Genomic DNA, 22197 nt, shown 5'->3' on the forward strand with positions numbered 1-22197 from the left:
TGGCTGTTCTTATGATGCAATCAGAACGACTGTGGCTTGGTCCTGTCTGATCTTGATAATGGCCTTTAAGAGCAATGGAGTTGGAGGATATGCATAGAAAAGACCCTTTGTACATGCAAAGAGGAAAGTGTCTCCTAGAGGTTGGTGATTGAGTCTTGCCAGGAACAGAATTTCCTGCTCTTTGTGTTGGCTGACGTGGCAAGAAGATTGATCTCTGGAAATCCTCAAGCTACAAGTATTATGCTAAGGATTTGAGAGTCCAGCTCTGTGATACATGAAAAGGGGGGAGTGTAGCTCCCTTTTATGGGCACCCAGCCTTCCAGTTAGCTATAAAAAATCCCTCTTAGTACAGTAACTCCTCACTTAACGTTGTAATTATGTTCCTGAAAAATGCAACTTTAAGCAAAATGATGTTAAGCAAATCCAATTTCCCCATAAGAATTAATGTAAATAGGGGGGGGGTTAGGTTCCAGAGAAATGTTTTTCACCAGACAAAAGACTATATATGTAAAGGGTTTAACATTTTTTTTATATATCTACATATACATATATACACACACACACTATAAGTTTCAAACAAACAGTATAATGCTGTACACAGCAATGATGATTGTGAAGCTTGGTTGAGGTGGTGAAGTCAGAGGGTGGAAGAGGGTCGGATATTTCCGAGGGAATGCCTTACTGCTAAATGATGAACTAGCACTCAGCTGAGCCCTCAAGGGTTAACAAAGCCCGTTGCCAACTCTGCCCACATATCTATTCAGGGGACACCATCACAGGGCCTAATAACATCCGCCACACTATCAGAAGCTCGTTCACCTGCACATCCACCAATGTGATATATGCCATCATGTGCCAGCAATGCCCCTCTGCCATTTACATTGGTCAAACTGGACAGTCTCTACGTAAAAGAATAAATGGACACAAATCAGATGTCAAGAATTATAACATTCATAAACCAGTCGGAGAACACTTCAATCTCTCTGGTCACGCAATCACCGACATGAAGGTCGCTATCTTACAACAAAAAAACTTCAAATCCAGACTCCAGCGAGAAACTGCTGAATTGGAATTCATTTGCAAATTGGATACTATTAATTTAGGCTTAAATAGAGACTGGGAGTGGCTAAGTCATTATGCAAGGTAGCCTATTTCCCCTTGCTTTTTCCTACCCCCCCCCCCCCCGACGTTCTGGTTAAACTTGGATTTAAACTTGGAGAGTGGTCAGTTTGGATGAGCTATTGCCAGCAGGAGAGTGAGTTTATGTGTGTGTGTGTGTGTGTGTGTGTGTGTGTGTGTGTGTTCCCGGGGGGCGGGGGGGGAGTGAGAAAGCCTGGTTCTGTGCTGGAAATGACCCACCTTGATTACCATGCACATTGTAGGGAGAGTGGTCACTTTGGATAAGCTATTACCAGCAGGAGATTGAGTTTGTGTGTGTGGTTTTTGGAGGGGGGTGAGAGAACCTGGATTTGTGCAGGAAATGGCCCACCTTGATTATCATACACATTGTGAAGAGAGTGGTCACTTTGGATGGGCTATTACCAGCAGGAGAGTGAGTTTGTGTGTGTGTGTGTGGGGGGGGGGCGGAGGGTGAGAAAAGCTGGATTTGTGCTGGAAATGGCCCAACTTAATGATCACTTTAGATAAGCTATTACCAGCAGGTCAGTGGGGTGGGAGGGGGTATTGTTTCATGGTCTCTGTGTGTATATAATGTCTACTGCAGTTTCCACGGTATGCATCCGATGAAGTGTATACTGTCTCCCACAGTATTCTTGTCAGCAAGTTAAAGAAGTACGGGCTGGATGAATGCACTATAAGGTGGGTAGAAAGTTGGCTAGATTGTCGGGCTCAACGGGTAATGATCAATGGCTCCATGTCTAGTTGGCAGCCGGTGTCAAGTGGAGTGCCCCAGGGGTCGGTCCTGGGGCTGGTTTTGTTCAATATCTTCATAAATGATCTGGAGGATCGTGTGGATTGCACTCTCACCAAATTTGCAGATGATACTAAACTGGGAGGAGTGGAAGATACGCTGGAGGGCAGGGATAGGATACAGAGGGACCTAGACAAATTGGAGGATTGGGCCAAAAGAAATCTGATGAGGTTCAATAAGGATAAGTGCAGGGTCCTGCACTTAGGACGGAAGAACCCAATGCACAGCTACAGACTAGGGACCGAATGGCTAGGCAGCAGTTCTGCGGAAAAGGACCTAGGGGTGACAGTGGACGAGAAGCTGGATATGAGTCAGCAGTGTGCCCTTGTTGCCAAGAAGGCCAATGGCATTTTGGGATGTATAAGTAGGGACATAGCGAGCAGATCGAGGGACATGATCGTCCCCCTCTGTTCGACATTGGTGAGGCCTCATCTGGAGTACTGTGTCCAGTTTTGGGCCCCACACTACAAGAAGGATGTGGATAAATTGGAAAGAGTCCAGCGAAGGGCAACAAAAATGATTAGGCGTCTGGAACACATGACTTATGAGGAGAGGCTGAGGGAACTGGGATTGTTTAGTCTGCGGAAGAGAAGAATGAGGGGGGATTTGATAGCTGCTTTCAACTACCTGAGAGGTGGTTCCAGAGAGGATGGTTCTAGACTATTCTCAGTGGTGGAAGAGGACAGGACAAGGAGTAATGGTCTCAAGTTGCAGTGGGGGAGGTTTAGGTTGGATATTAGGAAAAACTTTTTCACTAGGAGTGTGGTGAAACACTGGAATGCGTTGCCTAGGGAGGTGGTGGAATCTCCTTCCTTAGAAGTTTTTAAGGTCAGGCTTGACAAAGCCCTGGCTGGGATGATTTAATTGGGGATGGGTCCTGCTTTTGAGCAGGGGGTTGGACTAGATGACCTCCTGAGGTTCCTTCCAACCCTGATATTCTATGATTCTAAGTGAGCTGTAACTCACGAAAGCTCATGCTCAAATAAATTGGTTAGTCTCTAAGGTGCCACAAGTACTCCTTTTCTTTTTGCGAATACAGACTAACACGGCTGTTACTCTGAAACACGTTGTTAATGTAGCCTCACACTCTACAAGGCAGCAGGAATGGAGGGAGGGGAGACAACATGGCAGACAGACACAGAGACACACACCCTGTGTGTGAGAGAGAGAGATGCGCATTGCCCCTTTAAGTATGCTGACGCCACTCTAAGTACATTGCCTTTTTAATTAGATCAGCATGTTGATCCTGTCCTGAGCCCTGTCGTGTCCTCCCTGCTCTACAGAGATGGGGTAAGCGGGGCGCCCACCCTGCACACCAAGCAGGAGGCTCCCGGGAGCAGCTCCAAGGCAGAGGGCAGGAGCAGCACATGGCAGTGTGGGGAGGGACAGCTGAACTTCCCAGCAATTGATAGCCTGGGGCGGCTGCCACACAGGGAATTTAGGGGAGCGGGAGGCTGCCGGTCCACCCTAGTTCCAAGCCCCCACCAGTAGCTCCAATGGGCTGCTCTTCCTGCAATCAGTGGATAAAGCAGGGAGCTGCCAAACAATGTTATAAGGGAGCATTGCACAACTTTAAACAAGCATGTTCTGTAATTGATCAGCAACGTAACAACAAAACAATGTTAACCGGGACAACTTTAAGTGAGGAGTTACTGTAGTTGTTCTTTACTTGTGTCAAGGTTCCTCCCCCACTCTGAACTCTAGGGTACAGATGTGGGGACCTGCATGAAAAACCTCCTAAGCTTATCTTTACCAGCTTAGGTCAAAACTTCCCCAAGGTACAAAGTATTCCACCCGTGGTCCTTGGAATGGCCGCTACCACCACCAAACTAATACTGGTTACTGGGGAAGAGCTGTTTGGACGCATCTTTCCCCCCAAAATACTTCCCAAAACCCTGCACCCCACTTCCTGGACAAGGTTTGGTAAAAAGCCTCACCAATTTGCCTAGGTGACTACAGACCCAGACCCTTGGATCTTAAGAACAATGAACAATCCTCCCAACACTTGCACCCCCCCTTTCCTGGGAAATGTTGGATAAAAAGCCTCACCAATTTGCATAGGTGACCACAGACCCAAACCCTTGGATCTGAGAACAATGAAAAAGCATTCAGTTTTTTACAAGAAAACTTTTAATAGAAAATAGAAGTAAATAGAAATAAAGAAATCCCCCCTGTAAAATCAGGATGGTAGATATCTTACAGGGTAATTAGATTAAAAAACATAGAGAACCCCTCTAGGCAAAACCTTAAGTTACAAAAGAGATACACAGACAGAAATAGTTATTCTATTCAGCACAATTCTTTTCTCAGCCATTTAAAGAAATCATAATCTAACACATACCTAGCTAGATTACTTACTAAAAGTTCTAAGACTCCATTCCTGGTCTATCCCTGGCCAAGCACAGCATACAGACAGACACAGACCCTTTGTTTCTCTCCCTCCTCCCAGCTTTTGAAAGTATCTTGTCTCCTCATTGGTCATTTTGGTCAGGTGCCAGCGAGGTTACCTTTAGCTTCTTAACCCTTTACAGGTGAGAGGAGCTTTCCCCTGGCCAGGAGGGCTTTCAAAGGGGTTTACCCTTCCCTTTATATTTATGACAACTTGCTTTACCTATAAAAGGTTAAAAAGTCTCCCTGCATAGGTAAAAGAAAGGGAGTGGGCACCTGACCAAAAAAGAGCCAATGGGAAGGCTAGAACTTTTTAAAACAGGGAAAAAACTTCCCCTTTGTCTGTCTGTCTCTGTTGTTCTCCCAGAGAGAAGGGAATGCAACTATGGTGTAAGAAGCTTGGGGACAGGTATGAAAAATCATCTGAATCATACCTAGAAACTACTCACTTGAAACCCCCAGATATGTAAGTAGATCAGGAAATGTCTAGGAAGACACAGTTAGGTTTATTTCTTTATGGCTTGTGGACTCCTCAGTGCTAACCCAAAATGCTTTTGTTTTGCTTGTAACCTTTAAGCTGGTCCTCAAGAAGGTCATTCTTGATGCTGAATTTTTGTAAGTGGGTTTTTTATATCTAGCAATAGCCTGAGTTCTCAATGTATTTTCTTTCTTTTTGTTTTTAATAAAATTTACCTTTTTTAAGAACAGGATTGGATTTTGTGTCCTAAGAGGTTTATGAACGTTTAATTAGCTGGTGGCAACAGCTGATTTCCTTTGTTTTCTCTCTCAGGTCTTCCCCAGAGGGCAGGAAGTACACAGTCTGAGTCAGAATGCTCCTCCACAGATTGTATCGAACGTGACAACTCCTCCTCATGGATAGTCCAAGATGTAGGTCTCCCAGAAACATGAGCAGTCAGTGACCCGGCCAATTTCAATACTGAGAGGCATCCAGAGCTTGCAAGAAGAGGAGACTCAGGCTCATCTGGTACCATAAGGTCTTTCAGCTACCAGAATTCCTGCAGCAGAACAGAACTTGGTACTGGCACCAATGACATTGCAGAGGCCGCTGTGTGAGGCACTAATGGCGGCACTAAGGAGGTTGAAGATTCAGTCTCTTGTTAGTAGTAGTCTTTGATACCAAGCCCTTAACCAAAGAAGTATGGGACTTAGCTGAAGACTTAACATGCTTAATACTCGGAGCTTCACTAGCACTCCTCTTGGGGCCTGAGGTCTCTGGGGACCGGATCTTCTTTAATGATGAACTCTCCATTGTTTTGCTCCTCTTATCCCCTTCCTTATACTTGGAGTGGGAAGCTCTAAGTACTGGCAGTGTGGTAATCAGTACTGTAATCAAGGAGAGCATTAGGATGCGGGGGCTAAAACCCTGGTCTGTAGAGCCAGTGATGGCTGATGTTCCCACAGGGCCACCAGGACCCCAGGAAGCACTGTGGAGAATAGTTGCCACAGGAAGTACCTCCCAAGGGAGCCAGAGTGACAGTACCTTGCGGCCCTCTGATTGGCCAATCATCCTATTTAATTCTGGAGAATGCCCCAGGAAGTTGTCTGGGCAACACCACAGCTTTTGGGCCTGCTACGACTCTGGACCTCACATTGTTTCCTGAACTCCAGCCTCTGATTTCAGCCCGACTCTGACCCTGACTCTTGCCTGGTATTACCTCTGATCTCCGGTCTCTGATCCTAACCTCACTTTGACACAGATTCTTGCCTAATGAACCCAGCTTTAGCAATTCCTGTGACTCATGCTCACTGACTACAGTCCCTGACACTTGTGGACTCCAGCCCAGCTGTGACTGCTAGGCCAGACTGTCTAGCCCCGGTCCCTTACAGAGAGTGTTGGAGACTGGGGTTTTGTTGCTGTGTTCCCCTTGGAAGCTCTCGATCACTGTGATCTCAATGACGACGGGGCACTGACAGACAGAGGATCCCTGTACAGGGGGTTTTTTGTACTTGGGTCCAAAGCCAGTCTTAAGGCATGCTCCATTATTAATAATCTCTACTTAATTTCCCTGTTTTTACAGCATCTTCCCTTAAAAAAGCAGATTTTACACTTGCTGGGAATGTGAGACTCTCCCAAACAATGAATGCAGTGGGAATGCCTGTCACTAACAGGGATTGCTTGTCGACAAGAGAGGGGCCTTTTACATCCCAGGGAGCCCAGCATCACCAACAAAAGAAAAAGTTGTTCAAACCCCTCAATAGGGGAAAAAGAAAAACAAAACAAAAGTGCGTGTGTGTGCACGCATGCACATGTACATATTTTAAGAAAAAAAGAAAAGAAAAGAAAAGAAACATTCCAACAAACAGGCACATACTAGACTCCATCTCTGGATGCAGGTGGTTGAGAAGGAATTGAGGACGGTTTGCCCATGCAGCCTTGGTATGTGGCACAAGGACGTGTGAGCACATGCACGGGCAGAACAGGCACTGTTATCAAAAATCTCCCATCAAAGGTGCAGACACAAGTGCACTTAAAGTGGAGTATCCACAGGGACACCACTCAAAGAAGAACCACAGCACTTCTACTGTTTTATAGCGTTTTTCATGGGTGGATAACTTGTGGGAGAATGGTTGGGGGGGATCAGCCCCTAAACTAAAGACACTTTATAGTTAAGGCTGGGATTTTCAGAAGATCCTAAGGGAGTTTGGTGCCCAAATGCCATGGAAATTCAGTGGGATATGGATGCCTAACTCCCTTTGGCTCCTGTGAAAACCCCAGGTTAAGTGATTAACCCGAACACAACTCAGTTCCTAACTAGGCTTTACTATTTTTTCCTTTTCTCCCATTTCATAGATTTAAAAATTTTCACATCTGAACTTCTCACCTTCATAGCTCTCTTTGTTAGCTAGACATTGCACATTATACCATACGTTTGCTCTGAAATAATCATCCTATGAGAAACAGAGGGAAATACATAATTAAAATAATTGCATCCCTTTGTGATATAATTTTTCTGTACATAAATAATAGCTTAGTTTGCATTAAAGAATCCTGCAAAGACACTGGAAGGTGCAAGGAGGGTTGGGCTTGATCAATAATGTAGATAAGAATAAATACAGGTTGATGGAAAAAGGAGTTGGAGAATACAGCCACTTCCTGAATCTCCAAGTCAGGAATAAGCAAGGCCTGAACATAAAGCTGTTGGAGGTGTAATTTTTCAAACATATGAAACCAAAGTCTTGATAAGTGGTAGTTATTAAAAGATCCCATGATAATGCTACTCAGTGTCCACAGCCAAGTTCAAATCTGAGAAAGTAAATTGTGCATGCCTACAATTCCCTCTGCTGTATTATTCTTAGTAGGCTGGCCTAACTTAAAATGATTTTGTGAACTGTTAGGCAATTGTGGTGTTCTACCCCAGAAATTAAAAATATTTCTGTGATTTTTTAAAAATATTAATTCATTGGAGTAAAGTGATCTTATACTGTAAACACGGAAAACAAACAGAAAATTAAGAAAACTGCTTTTCCAAGATTCTCACCCTTTCAAAGCCACAGAAGTTCGGTTTGGTGAACTAGGGAAAAAAGAAAGCAAAAAATTAGTAATACTAGTATGTGATCATGTAATTAAAGATCATCATAATGCATGTGCACCAGGGGATGAAATTAAGGTTGCACACACAGCCTTAATTTTGGTATTTACTAAATGCTGAATGCTTGACTTTGCAACCTTAATAATGTTCTTTGAGCATAGTTTTTTGAATGTAATATACATATTAAAATAATCAATAGAGGAGGGCATTTCTTGACAATTCATGAACAATAATATTAAGCATATTCAAATTCTCCAGCCAGTCCTTAACAATCAACAAATGCTTTTCCTATCAGTTATTATTAAATATGTTCATGATTAACAGAAATGACAGATGGGTCTGAGCTCCAGAGTTCAGATCCCAATTTGGTCTTTAATTTCCTCAAGTTGTTGGGACATTTGAATCCAGGGTTTTGATTTAGGCCTCTCTCCAATATAAACTGATTGAAAATCACTGGCTATCCAGTCTGCAATAAGTTGTAGAAACATGTACATTACAAATTATTTAAAAGTTAATAGGATTTGTTTTGACAACTTGTAATTAGGAGTTTTTAATTATATAAATATTTCAGTTACAAATCAGTCTAATTTTATTCTCATAGCTTCATTTTGTAAGTATATAGAAGTACATGGAGCCAAATTCTGTTTGCAGCTACACTCACACAAATCTCTATTGATTTGCTCAGGTGTAAATAAGGGCAAAATTTGGCTAGTGACACGTACTTTGAGCTTTAAACAAGGTAAATTAGTAATCACATCAGGTCAAATCCTTAAATCTTAATCCATAAATCCTTACTCAGGCAAAATTATCATTTAGTGAGTGAGTGAGTGTGACCCTCAGAACCCACAATGCCTACTGACAAAGGGTTCGGTGCTCTGTAACGGTAACTCCTATCAAGCCTGATGCACTCACTACACCTAACACACTGCTTCCATGGTATTTATCCATAAATAGTGTTGTTTAAGGTATTAAATAAAAGCCAGTGACACACTTGTCATTAATATCATTGTGAAATGTATGTACTGACACTGTATAAGGAGTTATGTATACATACTGAAAATATATTGTAAAGTCTGTAACAAGGCAGAGTTAACAAATGGGTTTTCTGCCGGAAAAAGCATGCCTATTCACCTATCCCTGTCTCTGATGTAAATTAAGCATGATCAGGCAAACACATATGGTGAAGCTATGTATACATTCCAAATCATCAGAGACCTGTGAAGTCAACAGGAAAGGAGCACCCAGGAAAATGAACAATGGAGAAGTATTTTATCTGGGGATGCATTTCAAAAGAATACACTTCAAAGGTTTACTGGTCTACATCTGGGGGAAAGGGACAACAGCTTTTTATCCATCACTGAGGGAGCAAAAAGGACAGCACATTTTGTATTCATAAAAAGTGGATCCCAGCCATGCTGGGTGGTGGTGCTGGGAAATTGTTTTAGGTGAGAACCTACTTCAGACAAGGATTTGAGCTTGTTAAAGTTAAGTTTAGACTCTAAGAAGCATCTTATACTTCTGTTTCCAATATTCTTACTCTCTACTCATTTGAGTCTTTGAATCTCTGCTCTTTGTGAATAAACTTAGTCTTGTTTTTATTATAAAAATACATTTCAGTGGTGTGTTATTAAGCAAAGTGTTAGGTAAATCAAACAAGCTGATGTGTACTGTATATAGTTCCCTTTGGTGACAGCGAACCTGATAATTTCTGAAAGTATCCAGTGACGGGGCTGAACACTGCAGGGGTTGCTTTTAGAGGAACTGAGGAGCTGGGGTCTACCTTTTGTTACCTGCAAGGCAAAGTGAGGGCTGGTAGAGCTCTAAGGAGACTGTTTGAGTAGCTAACAGACTGGTGGTGTCAGGGAGCAGACAACCAATTCAGCACAAGCACGTCTCTCTCGCTGAGGCAGGGGTGGGGGGTAACAAGGTGACTCTCAGTCCTGGGCACCCTGAGAAAGTGTCACAGCGTGGAGTTAAAAACACATTTCAGAATTTGGTCCACTGTAAGCAGTTAGGGACATAATGAAACAAGTTGCTTATAGAGAATATATGTGTGTGACTAAAAGGATTGAGCCTGCAAGTAAGGATTAATATCTTTCACTTCAGCGGAACTATTCACATGCTTAAAGTTAAGCATGTGCTTAAGTGCTTTGCTGGATGAAGACCAGAAGGCTCAGCATCTTGCAGCGTCAAGTTCTAAGTGATCAACCAACCTTCCACTTACTACTAGCGCTGATCAAATGAACGGTACTTGTGGCACAGCCAATGATTTGCAAAGGAGGATCCAATCCTTTTGCTGTGGTGGCAAAGCAACTCTGGTCAACCCATCCATATGTCGGTTTCAGAACATACAAGTTGGCAAGTCCATTGAAAACCCTGGCTTCAGACTAAGAGTAAAGGAACTTCTTGTATGGATAGTTTAAATTAGATGACCCAAAAGATCTCTTCTGGTGTTAAAGTTTATTAATCTAATAAATAGTTAAAAGGAGCATGACTAAATGTTCTACATTTCTCACAAAACATTTTTACAATAAGATTACTCTACAAATTAACTGTTATGCTATGGGACAGTTGAATTTCCTTATTCTGAATTTTAACAATCCTGCATCTTCCTTTATTCCTAATTTCCTAATCTCATGTTAAAAGGCTGAGAAAAACATAATCCTGCTAGTCACACAAGTTAAAATCTTCCTTACCTATATTTCCATGAGGACTTCTCCATAAATAACTGTGCATAATTGTGCAAACTTATTTGTCTTAAACTTTGCAAATATGGCTTAAAAAGTTACTTAATGTAAAAGAAAACTCACATACATTTACAATCCTTCCAGATGGATAGCGTAGATCTTGACTGATAAAAAGGCCCAGTGTAGTGAGGATTATTAAATGATTATTCGTTAAGACTATATTCACAAGTGAAAGGCCAGCACAGTCTTATGGAAGAGAAAAAACAGCATTATGAATAATCACTGCTTCGTTTGCTTTGTGCATTCACACCTGTCATGAGTATAGTCTACACGCAAGCCAAAGAATCATTTAGCCATTCAGAACATTTGTGGGTATCATTACAAGTGCTTGGTTCCTTTCTGGATTCAGCATATAAAATAATGAGACATTTTTACAAATCATGTAGGTTTTAGAATTTGACACTAATGCTATTTAGCTGGCCAGCCTGAACCTGAAAATAAGACCAAAAGGATAGGTAGTGTGGAAGTAGGGTTGTGTTTTTGCTGCTTCAGAATAGCTTCCAAAAAACGTATCTTTCTTCCCATAGGAACTGAGGATTCCTTTTGCCTTGCAGGTTATAGCATGAACTCTTTAAGAGTTTCCTAGTTCAGCTCAGCACTCACCCAGTACTTCAGATCTCACAAAGGACTGGGAGATGGCCCTTTCCAGAGCACACTTTCCACTCCAGTTAGCCAGGAGGGACAACTGTGGCAACTCTGTAATGTCCTTTTCTTCTCTCTGACAGGGTTCAAAGCATTACCTGTGATACTGACCTTTTCTCTTGTCTGGATTGAGAATGTAGTCAAGAAGGGAACCAAGACTGTTTCAAATTAGGTTCTACCACTTGCCACTGATTTAAGCAGGCCTTCCTTCTCTATGCATGCCTGCTATATATTTATAAATTTTGGTTTTATTATTATTTCTTAAGTTTTTTAGTTTTATTATTGACAATTATATACACATGGTGGTATATTCTGATGTAATTCAAGATGATCTCTACTGACCTCAAGGGGAGCAAATGTGGGTTGAAATGGGTCAGGGCATCCCACCAGTGTGGTTCTGTCAACAAGTCTAAGTGCAGACTTGAGTCTCTCACATGACAGTGTCATGAATGTACCACCCAAGCAACCAAGAACACTGCGCTTGTTAAATTATTAAGAACAAGAAGGAATTACCATCGTCTAGGAGACTACACAGACTGTCTGTCATATTGAACCACTCTGTATCTCGAGATATAAATCCAGAATTGGTAACTCCTAAATAAATTCCTACAAAAAAAAAAAAAAATAAAAAAAAATCAAGATTGATGTACCAATGAAAGGAAACCAGACAATCTAAAAGCAGATTTTTCACAGTTAACGTCAGACTTGTTTTGTAAAAGTATCTTCTGGTACAATCATATGAGGCCAAATTCTATACTCTTCACTGCAGTCTTGGAAATGTGGTCTTCTATTGATCATTTCAATACAGAAACTTCTTTGTAACTTTTGAGTGAATGAGAACTGAGTAAGGACTCCGGGATCTGGCTACAGATATCCAAAGGTGTTTGAAACTCCATTGTCTTTGGTTTTGAACTACTTTTCAGAGCTTTTAACTTGAATTTTGGGTCTTAAACCCCAAAATCAAAAGTAAAGTTCAGTTGAAACTACCAAGTTTTACGTGTTTTCATACTGTGATTGGGAAACCATAGTGTTAGGGGGCTTATTCTTTCACCCACTTACTTCCCTGGTCCTTCTTGCATGAACAGAGAGCAACAATACCCGAAGTCCAAAGGTGCAAACAATTCGATGTTTATTGGGGTGAACTTCCAGCAAGCATGATTCCAGTTTCCTTCCTTAGTGTCCCCCTTCCCACCTCTGACACCACAGAGCCTTACACCTGTGTCCCTGTTCCCATTCCTGCCCTTAGCCAAACATGATTCCAATTTCCCCACCCCCATCCCCTGTTCCCATTTCCTCCTTTAGCAAAACATGAAGTAGAAGGACCCAGAGAAGGAGATCTGTCCTTTTTCCCTAAAAGCTCTTTCTTCCCACTGCCATCCAATGTTTTACCAGAGGAAGAGGACAAGTCCTTCAGCACAGGAACATCAGAGACACAAGTGGAAAAGGCAGCAGGAGCACTTTCAGATGAGAGTGCTCAGATGTTTCTGTTCCTGGAAACCCAGGATCCATGATCAGAGGAAGGATGCATCAATCTCTCCATCAGAAAAAGTTTTATCTGAGCTTCCCTGGCCCTTTGGTTGTCTTTGAACATAACTTACAGCTGACACATGATGTGCCCTTCCCTTAGACACAATGGCATCTAGGATGCCCATAGTTTAAAGGCATTATGGCCTTATACAAAGGGCAATTCTTAAAGCCTGGGATTTATGATCAGACAAAGTGACTGAACTCAGTGCTGAAAGTACCTCCCCCAAGCAAAATAAAACATTTCTTCACAAAGAGATGAAAGGAAATGCTATAAAAAAAAGAAAAAACACTATCCTAATCACTAAGTATGTGCTAACTATCAGACTACCTAGGACTATTCACATATACAGAAAAAGGCCACACAACTCAAAAAAGGCTCGGACACTGCAAGTTCTGACTGACTTGTAGCCACAGGTGGTGAGAAGGAACAGAGGGGTGGATCAATTCTTTATGCCCTTGGTTGGAGGCACGACGACACACAGGGTGCAAGTGTGGCCCCAGAAGACTGCTGAGCAAAAAAATTCATCTTGATAACCAACACTGGAATATATGCAGACAAGCACGTGCAAAACCACCTCTCATCTCTTACCACTTGTGAGACTACCTGTTTTCATGCTTCTTCCTATGTCTGAAACAGATTCCCTGATCTAGTATGCCTTGAAAATTCACCTTCCTCCAAATCCCTACTCAAAATGTATTTATTTCAGCAAGGCTTTCACTCGTCCCTGCTCTCAGACCTCTCTTCATAATCCCATCATCTACTCTATACTATGGTTTGAGCACAATGGACTGAATCTTGAAGTCTCTACTCAGTCAAAACTCCTGTGCATGCCAAAAGGAGTTTGATTTGAGTGAGTAAAAAGCGAGTAGTAACTTCAGGATTCAGGCCAATATGTATTAAAGAGACGCATATGAGGGAATTGCTAAGAAGTGTCAGGACAGGCAGGCAGCCGGCTGTTACTGGAGCAGGAGCCCTCTGTCAGAACTACCAGGCAGCTGGGAGTGTCCCCAACAAGGTAAAAAGAAAAGGAGTGCTTGTGGCACCTTAGAGATTAACAAACTTATTTGACCATAAGCTTTCGTGAGCTACAGCTCACTTCATCGGATGCTTGCAGTGGAAAATACAGTGGGGAGATTTTATATACGCAGAGAACATGCGGGTGCATTCAGTGGAGTGATGTTGAGCAGACTGGAGTGGCTGCTTTCATTAGCAGCCTCAATAGCTGCCTTGCTGTCATCTAGTTAAACCTGGCTTGTGGATTGGCTGGACCCTTAGGACTCACAGATAATGATCTCAGATGACTTGTGAGGCTCAGAACATGCAGGCTCAGGGATAACTCATCAGGCTCAGAACACTCATCACAAGAAGTGAGCGAAGAAAATTTGAAAAATTGCTCTATCATTTTGCTTTTCTGTTGCTTTCCTTCCCTCCTGTCCTACCTCTATTTTGTTCACTTGGATTCTAAAATCTTTGGGTCTGTGAATTAATCATTTTACATGTCTATAAAGCCTTTGATACCAATGGTGCTATATAAATATTAAAATCAGCGTACCCAGCTCTAAAATGGATCATCAGTTGGTTTGGTAGGTCTTCCCATGATGGTGTGACAGACCAGATTACCCATAAACTCTGCTGCTTTTTCCAACACATATAGCTAAACAATAGTAAGTTACTGAATAGCTCTATCTTTTCTTTGGTTTTTGTTTTACAAGATTACTGTTAAGCAAGTTTGTACTGGTTTTTACTTTTCAGCATTTCCTACATCTACCATTAGATGGCAGTGCTAACTTTTATTTGCACCTCTCTCCTAGTCTGTCTGAGATATTAAAGCCAATTTCACTATACTGTACAACAGAGTATAAGAGTGATTTTCTAAATGTGATCAAGTTTATCAGGACCAAAAGACATCTAATAATAGAAGGCCATACTAAAAATCAACCAATGGTCCATCCTCCAGCACAGGTTTCATTGCTGGCTTCTTCAGGGGAAGGTTTAAAACCTTCATAATTCAACTAAGTGTGCAACACTGCCCTATTGGGATTATTTTCCTGAACCCAAATGATGAACAGCATATATCTGGAAGCATGATACTTTAGACAGGATACTGGACTGGGGGACAACTTTGGTTTTGTTTCCAACTTTACCATCAATTTGCTAAACGATTGTGGTCAAGTTACATCACTCCTCAGTGCCTCAGATTGTTTTTACAACCGGAAATCTGAGGCACTGAGACCCACAAGTTATTTATGTGTTGCATAAAAAAGCATGTCAGAGTGCCCTCTTCTGGGAATGAGCAAAATAGAAGTGCCCAATTAAGACTTTTCTATACCATTCATTAAGTCAGGTGACAATCCTATTTCCTTTTTTCTTCTTTCTCCTCTAAACAGTGCTGGCCTTTTAATCTCTCTAAATGTCTCAATTTCAGTTGCTTTTTTCCAGACCTCTTCTCTTTCTGCTTTTCTTTTTTGAAATGAAGGAATGCACCCTAAGCTCAACAGTCAAAGTGAAGAGGTATCATTGATTTGCATAATGGAAACATAGTATTTTCTGAAAGTTTCTTTTTTCATCTTTTGGCTGTGATTGCACACTGGGCCAGACAATGTCACTGATCTGTCTAATTTTGGAAGGAAGGGTACAGAAGTTTACACAAGGTAATGGAAAAGGTTCTATTTATTTCAGAACCCGGGACAGTATGTGAATAGTACACACTGTTCAATCCAATGTACATTGCCTTGCACTGGTCTACAGATTTATGGTGAATATATTCAAACACACAGATACACAACTTACCATGTACTGTTTCGTTGCATATAAGAGCAATTACTGCCACATCATTAGCACAGGGGCATTTTGACACTGTGATATTTATTACATTGGGTATTAGAGCATTAATTTCAGTAGAGTGCATTAGTTTGCCAAGACTCCATTGAAGAAGAGGCTCTGCAGAAGAAAAAAGTCTAGATGTTTAAAATATGCCAAAGCATACACTGCATGTTTATTTAACCATCCTTACCACCTTTATATTTCATCGATAAACAGAAGACAAATATAATTCGTTATAAGAGGCTAAGTAAAAAATGAACCTCAAGTGCCTTCACATTTGGAGTGCAATAGAGAAAGAATGTGCATGTGGACAAGTGCACATGTAAGGGCTTGCCTACACTACAGACGCTACAGTGGTACAGCTCCGGCACTGCAGCTGGGCTGCTGTAGCATAGACATTTGTTAGCATAGACACTTGTGTTTGTTTTAAACCTGTCACAGTGACAATGGATTTTCCCCATCACTAGAGTAAATCCACCCCTATGAGAGGCGGTAGGCAGGTTGATGGAAGAATTCATTCATTGACCTACCAGAGTCTACACTGTGGCTTAGGTTCGGCTTAACTAGGTCACTCAAGGGTGTGAAAATTTTTAGGTGTTTTAGGTGTAGACCAGGTCTAAAATGAAGGATGCCACTGAAATATGAAATATGTTACTCACATGAAAAAAAGTGCAATGGCAAAAAGCACTTGCATGCAGCTTAGTGAAGAATGCATATCCTGCTGCTTAAAATAAAATTATGCACACAAAACAATGTTAAAAGAACATTGAGATTGCAAAGTCAAGCACTCAAGAGTTAGGAAATACCAGTGCAACCTTATTTCAGCCCCCTCTATGCATTGACAGTCTTTAATTGAATGCTCACATACTATTTTTTCCACACCCGCTTCCAGTCTCCTTTCCCAGCCAGTCCCAGTTCTCCCTCTTCTTACCCCAATTCCTTGTCCCCACAGCTTTCTTGCCCAGCCAGGCCCAGTTATTCCCTCCTGACTCCTCATCCAATCTGTCTCCCCACCCCTACACAGACTCTCAGTTCTAGTCTCCATCCCGGGGTTCTTCATCCAATCTGTCGCTCCTCATCTCAGTCTCCATCTAGCCAATCCCATTTCTCTCCCCACATCCCAGCTCCTTCTCAGAACTCTATCCCTCTTCCTCCCTCACTGATTCCTACTCCCAGCCTTCCCTTCCCCCAGCTTCTTGTCCAACCTCAGTATACCCCTACCCCAGCCAAATGGGTCCCAGCCTCCCCTCCTGTTTCCCTCAGTGGCTCCCAGTCTCCTTCCTCCAACTACCATTCTTAGTTTCCTTGCCCAACCAGTCCCACCCTCCCCTCCCAAAAGCTTGTCTCCCCATCTTCTCTCTCAGTCCGTTCTAGTCTCCCCTTCTGACTCCTCCTCAGTTTCTCGCCCTTCTTCAGCTCCAGTCTCTCCAGACTTCCTTCCAATAAGGACATAAGAATGGCCATACTGGGTCAGACCAAAGGTCCATCAAGCCCAGTATCCTGTCCTCTGACAGTGGCCAATGGCAGGTGCCCCAAAGGGAATGAACAGACGGTTATCATCAAGTGATCAATGCCCTGTCACCCAATCCCAGCTTCTGGCAAACAGAGGCTAGGGACACCATTCCTGCCCATTTTGGCTAATAGCCATTGATGGACCTATTTTCCATGAATCTATCTAGCTTCCTTTTGAACCATGTTATAGCACTGGCCTTCACAACACCCTCTGGCAAGGAGTTCCAGAGGCTGACAGTACGTTGCGTGAAAAAATACTTCCTTGTGTTTCTTTTAAACCTGCTACCTATTAATTTCATTTGGTGGCCTCCTGTTCTTGTATTATGAGAAGGAGTAAATAACACTTCCTTATTTACTTTCTCTATACCACTCACGATTTTATAGACCTCTGTCATATCCCCACTTGGCCTGGGTCTACACAAGTTTAGGTCAAATTTAGCAGTGTTAGATCGATTTAACCCTGCACCCGTCCACACGATGAAGCCATTTTTGTCGACTTAAAGGGCTCTTAAAAATCAATTTCTGTACTCCTCCCCGATGAGGGGATTAGCGCTGAAATCTACATCGCTGGGTTGAATTTGGGGTAGTATGGATGCAATTCAATGGTATTGGCCTCTGGGAGCTAACCTAGGTTCCATTGTGACCGCTCTGGACAGCACTTTCAACTCAGATGCACTAGCCAGGTACACAGGAAAAGCACTGGGAACTTTTGAATTTCATTTTCTGTTTGGCCAGCGTGGCGAGCTCATCAGCAGAGGTGACCATGCAGTCCCAGAATCACAAAAGAGCTCCAGCATGGACCAAACAGGAGGTACTGGATCTGATCACTGTATGGGGAGACGAATCTGTGCTATCAGAACTCTGTTCCAAAAGACGAAATGCCAATATATTTGAAAAAAAACTCTCCAAGGGCATGATGGACAGAGGCTATAAACAGGGACCCGCAGCAGTGCCGTGTGAAAATTAAGGAGCTCACGAAAGTCTACCAAAACACCAAAGAGGCAAACGGCCGCTCCGGGTCAGAGCCCCAGACATGCCGCTTCTATGTCCCTACCACTACCCCACCCCTGTCCATGGACACCTGCAAGGGGGGAGTCTCACGCAACAGGGATGATGATTTTGGGGATGAGGAAGATGATGATGAGGAGGAGGAGAGCGCACAACAGGCAAGCAGAGAAACCGTTCTCCCCGACAGCCAGGAACTGTTTCTCACCCTGGAGCCAATACCCTCCCAAGGCGGGCTCCCGGACCATGAAGCCGGAGAAGGCACCTCTGGTGAGCATACCTTTGTAAATATAATACATCGTTTAAAAGCAAGCATGTTTAATAATTAATTTGCCCTGAAGACTTGGGATGCATTCGTGGCCAGTACAGCTACTGGAAAAGTCTGTTAACATGTCGGGGGATGGAGCGGAAATCCTCCAGGGACATTATTAAGGGGACATTCAGAGGTGGCCATTCCTGCTGGGCTGTTTGCCTGTGGCTGAAAAGAAATCATCCCCGCTTTTAGCCACACGGTGGGGTGTTCACACTGAGCTGTTCACGTTTGTCTGGCAAGGATCTTCCCTGATACTAGTCACGCAGTGGGAGGAGGGGTGAAGCGATTATCCCAGAAAATTGGGGGTGGGGGGGTTAGTTGGGTTTGTGCTGCATATTAACCCAAAAACCGCAGCCCCTCCTTTTAAATGGCCGACCCAACGGGTGCTTGGTATGGGAAAGGAGGGCGCTGCTGTTTGAAACCATTCCCACATGTTATGAAGGTTGAAGAAGCCAAAAGACTGTGGCTTACCCATGGCTGCCTGCAAGCCAAATTCTGTTGCCCGGCCCTGCGTGTGTGATCTCTCACACCAAACCAGCAGGCCCTCAATATAAGAGGCAAAATGCGACCTTGTACCAAAAGCACATGTGCTATGTAACGTTAACAGCTTGGTTCACTGTGAAAGAGTCTACCCATTGTTCTCTAAAATGGGTCTTTTTAAATACTATTCTCCTTATTTTTCCTCCCATAGCTGCAAATGTTTCAACGCTCCTCTTATCTCCGTCCCAGAGGCTAGTGCAGATAAGAAGGTGAAAAAAAAACGCACTCGCGATGAAATGTTCTCTGAGCTCATGCAGTCCTCCTGCACTGAAAGAGCACAGCAGAATGCGTGGAGGCAAACAATGGCAGAGTACAGGAAAGCAGAAAATGAACGCGAGGATAGGAGGGACGAGCAAGATGAGAGGATGCGGGAGCAAGAGGAGAGGTGGCAGCAGTGTGATGAGAGGAGGCAGGAAACAACGCTGAGGCTACTAGGGTATCAAACTGATATGCTCCGGTATCTGGTGGAGCTCCAGGAAAGGCAGCAGGAGCACAGACCACCGCTGCAGCCTCTGTGTAACCGCCTGCCCTCCTCCCCCAGTTCCATAGCCTCCTCACCCAGACGCCCTCCACGCGGACTGCCCAACCAACAGAAAGCTGGTATTCAATAAGTTTTGAAGTGCAGTGTGGCCTTGTCCTTCCCTCCTCCCCTCATCCACCACCTCACCCAGTACTTCCCTCCTCCTGCACCCCTCCCGGGCTACCTTGGCAGTTATCCCCCTATTTGTGTGATGAATTAATAAAGAATGCATGATTTTGAAACAATGACTTTATTGCCTCTGCAAGCGGTGATCGAAGTGGGGAGGGCAGTTGGCTTACAGGGAAGTAGAGTGAACCAAGGGGCCGGGTTTTCATCAAGAAGAAACAAACAGAAGTGTCACATCGTACCCTGGCCAGTCATGAAACTGGTTTTCAGAGCTTCTCTGATGCACAGTGTGCCCCGCTGTGCTCTTCTAATTGCCCTAGTGTCTGGCTCCGCGTAATCAGTGGCCAGGCGATTTGCCTCAATCTCCCACCCTGCCATAAACATCTCTGCCTTACTCTCACAGATATTGTGGAGCACACAGCAAGCAGCAATAACAATGGGAATATTGGTTTCGCTGAGGTCTAACTGAGCCAGTGCGCTTTTAAATGTCCAAATGCACATTCTACCACCATTCTACTTTTGCTCAGCCTAAAGTTGAACAGTTCCTTACTACTGTCCAGGGTGCCTGTATATGGCTTCATGAGCCATGGCATCAAGGGGTAGGCTGGGTCCCCAAGGATAACATTTCAAGGGGCATTTCAACATCCCCAACAGTTATTTCTGGTCTGAGAAATAAGTCCCTTCCTGCAAGTATTCAAACAGACCAGAGGTCCTGAAGATGCGAGCGTCATGTACCTTTCCCGACCATCCCACGTTGATGTCGGTGAAACATCCCTTGTGATCCACCAGTGCTTGCAGCACCACTGAGAAGTACCCCTTGCGGTTTACGTACTGGCTGCCAAGGTGGTCCAGTCCCAAGATAGGGATATGCGTTCCGTCTATTGCCCCACCACAGTTAGGGAATCCCATTGCAGCAAAGCCATCCTCTATGACCTGCACATTTCCCAGAGTCACTACCCTTGATAGCAGCAGCTCAGTGAGTGCATTGGCTACATGGATCACAGCAGCCCCCACAGCAGATTTGCCCACTCCAAACTGATTCCCCACTGACTGGTAGCTATCTAGCATTGGAAGCTTCCAGAGGGCTATCACCACTCCCTTGTGAACTGTGTGGGCTGCTCTCATCTTGGTATTCTTGCACTTCAGGGCAGGGGAAAGCAAGTCAAAGTTCCATGAAAGTGCCCTTATGCATGCAAAAGTTTTGCAGCCACTGGGAATCATCCCAGACCTGCAACACTATGCGGTCCCACCACTCTGTGCTTGTTTCCTGGGCCCAGAATCGGTGTTCCATGGCATGAGCCTGCCCCATTGCCACCAGGATGTCCAAATTCCCGGGGCCTGTACTTTGAGAGAAGTCTGTGTCCGTGTCCTCATCACCCTCACCACCGCGCTGCCATCGCCTCCTCGCCTGCTTTTGCAGGTTCTGGTTCTGCACATACTGCAGGATAATGCATGAGGTGTTTACAATGCTCATAACTGCCACAGTGATCTGAGCGGGCTCCATGCTTGCCGTGATATGGTGTCTGCAGGAGAGCAGAGTTGCAGTGGAAGCGGTTGCTGACGATGAATGCCACGAGAATAGATATTTATAGAGAACGACGAGAGGACCTGTGAGGTGGATTCATGAGAGCAGGAGAGCAGAGTTGCAGTGGAAGCAGTGGAGGACAACTTTTAGCACCACGCACATTTCCCAAGGAAGAACACACGTTCCCGGGAGCCCATGACAGACAACATGGAGAAACTTGCTATTGAGACAATAGCAGCAGAGCAGAGTTGCAGCAGAAGCGGTGGATGACGACCATTAGCAGTCCTACTGCACCATCTGCTGAAAGCAGTATGGCGTCCGCAAGGAAAAAAGGTGCAAAACGATTGTCTGCTGTTGCTTTCACAGAGAGAGGGTTGACTGACAACATGTACCCAAAACCACGCGCGATAATGTTTTTGCCCCATCAGGTATTGGGAGCTTAACCCAGAATTCCAATGAGCGGCAGAGATTGTGGGAACTGTGGGGTAGCTACCCACAGTGCACCTCTCCATAAGTCGATGCTAGCCACGGTAGTGAGGACGCACTCCGTCGACTTAATGCGCTTAGTGTGGACATACACAATTGACTGTATAAAATAGATTTCTAAAAATCAACTTCTATAATATTGACCTAATTTCATAGTGTAGACATACTCTTAGTTGCCTCTTTTCCAAGCTGAAAAGTCCCAGTCTTATTAATCTCTCCTCATTTGGAAGCCGTTCTATACCCCAATCATTTTTGTTGCCCTTTTCTGAACCTTTTCCAATTTCTATTTTTTGAGATGGGGCAACCACATCTGCATGCAGTGTTCAAGGTGTGGGCGTACCACAGATTTATATAGAGGCAATATGATATTTTCTGTCTTATTATCTATCACTTTCTTGATGATTCCCAACATTCTGTTTATTTTTTTTTTAAACTGCCACTGCATATTGAGTGGATTTCATAGAACTATCCACAATGACTCCAAGATCTCTTTCTTGAATGGTAACAACTAATTTAGACCCCATCATTGTATATGTACAGTTAGGATTATGTTTTAATGTG

At 43.6% G+C, this 22197-nt stretch overlaps 1 protein-coding gene across 1 annotated transcript in view; it reads right to left on the minus strand.

Moving 5' to 3' along the window:
• The window catches only part of CATSPERB (catsper channel auxiliary subunit beta), a 102642-nt gene that overhangs the window by 64067 nt on the left and 16378 nt on the right, over window positions 1-22197 (minus strand). Inside the window, exons 6-10 of the mRNA XM_077820007.1 lie at window positions 15577-15726; window positions 11772-11864; window positions 10684-10802; window positions 7819-7851; window positions 7162-7228 (exon numbers count right to left, since the gene is read on the minus strand). Coding sequence (XP_077676133.1) covers window positions 7162-7228; window positions 7819-7851; window positions 10684-10802; window positions 11772-11864; window positions 15577-15726 — 462 coding nt within the window. The remainder of the gene's footprint in view (window positions 1-7161; window positions 7229-7818; window positions 7852-10683; window positions 10803-11771; window positions 11865-15576; window positions 15727-22197) is intronic.

Source organism: Eretmochelys imbricata, chromosome 6, assembly GCF_965152235.1.
Source record: "Eretmochelys imbricata isolate rEreImb1 chromosome 6, rEreImb1.hap1, whole genome shotgun sequence".
Lineage (NCBI taxonomy): Eukaryota > Metazoa > Chordata > Testudines > Cheloniidae > Eretmochelys > Eretmochelys imbricata.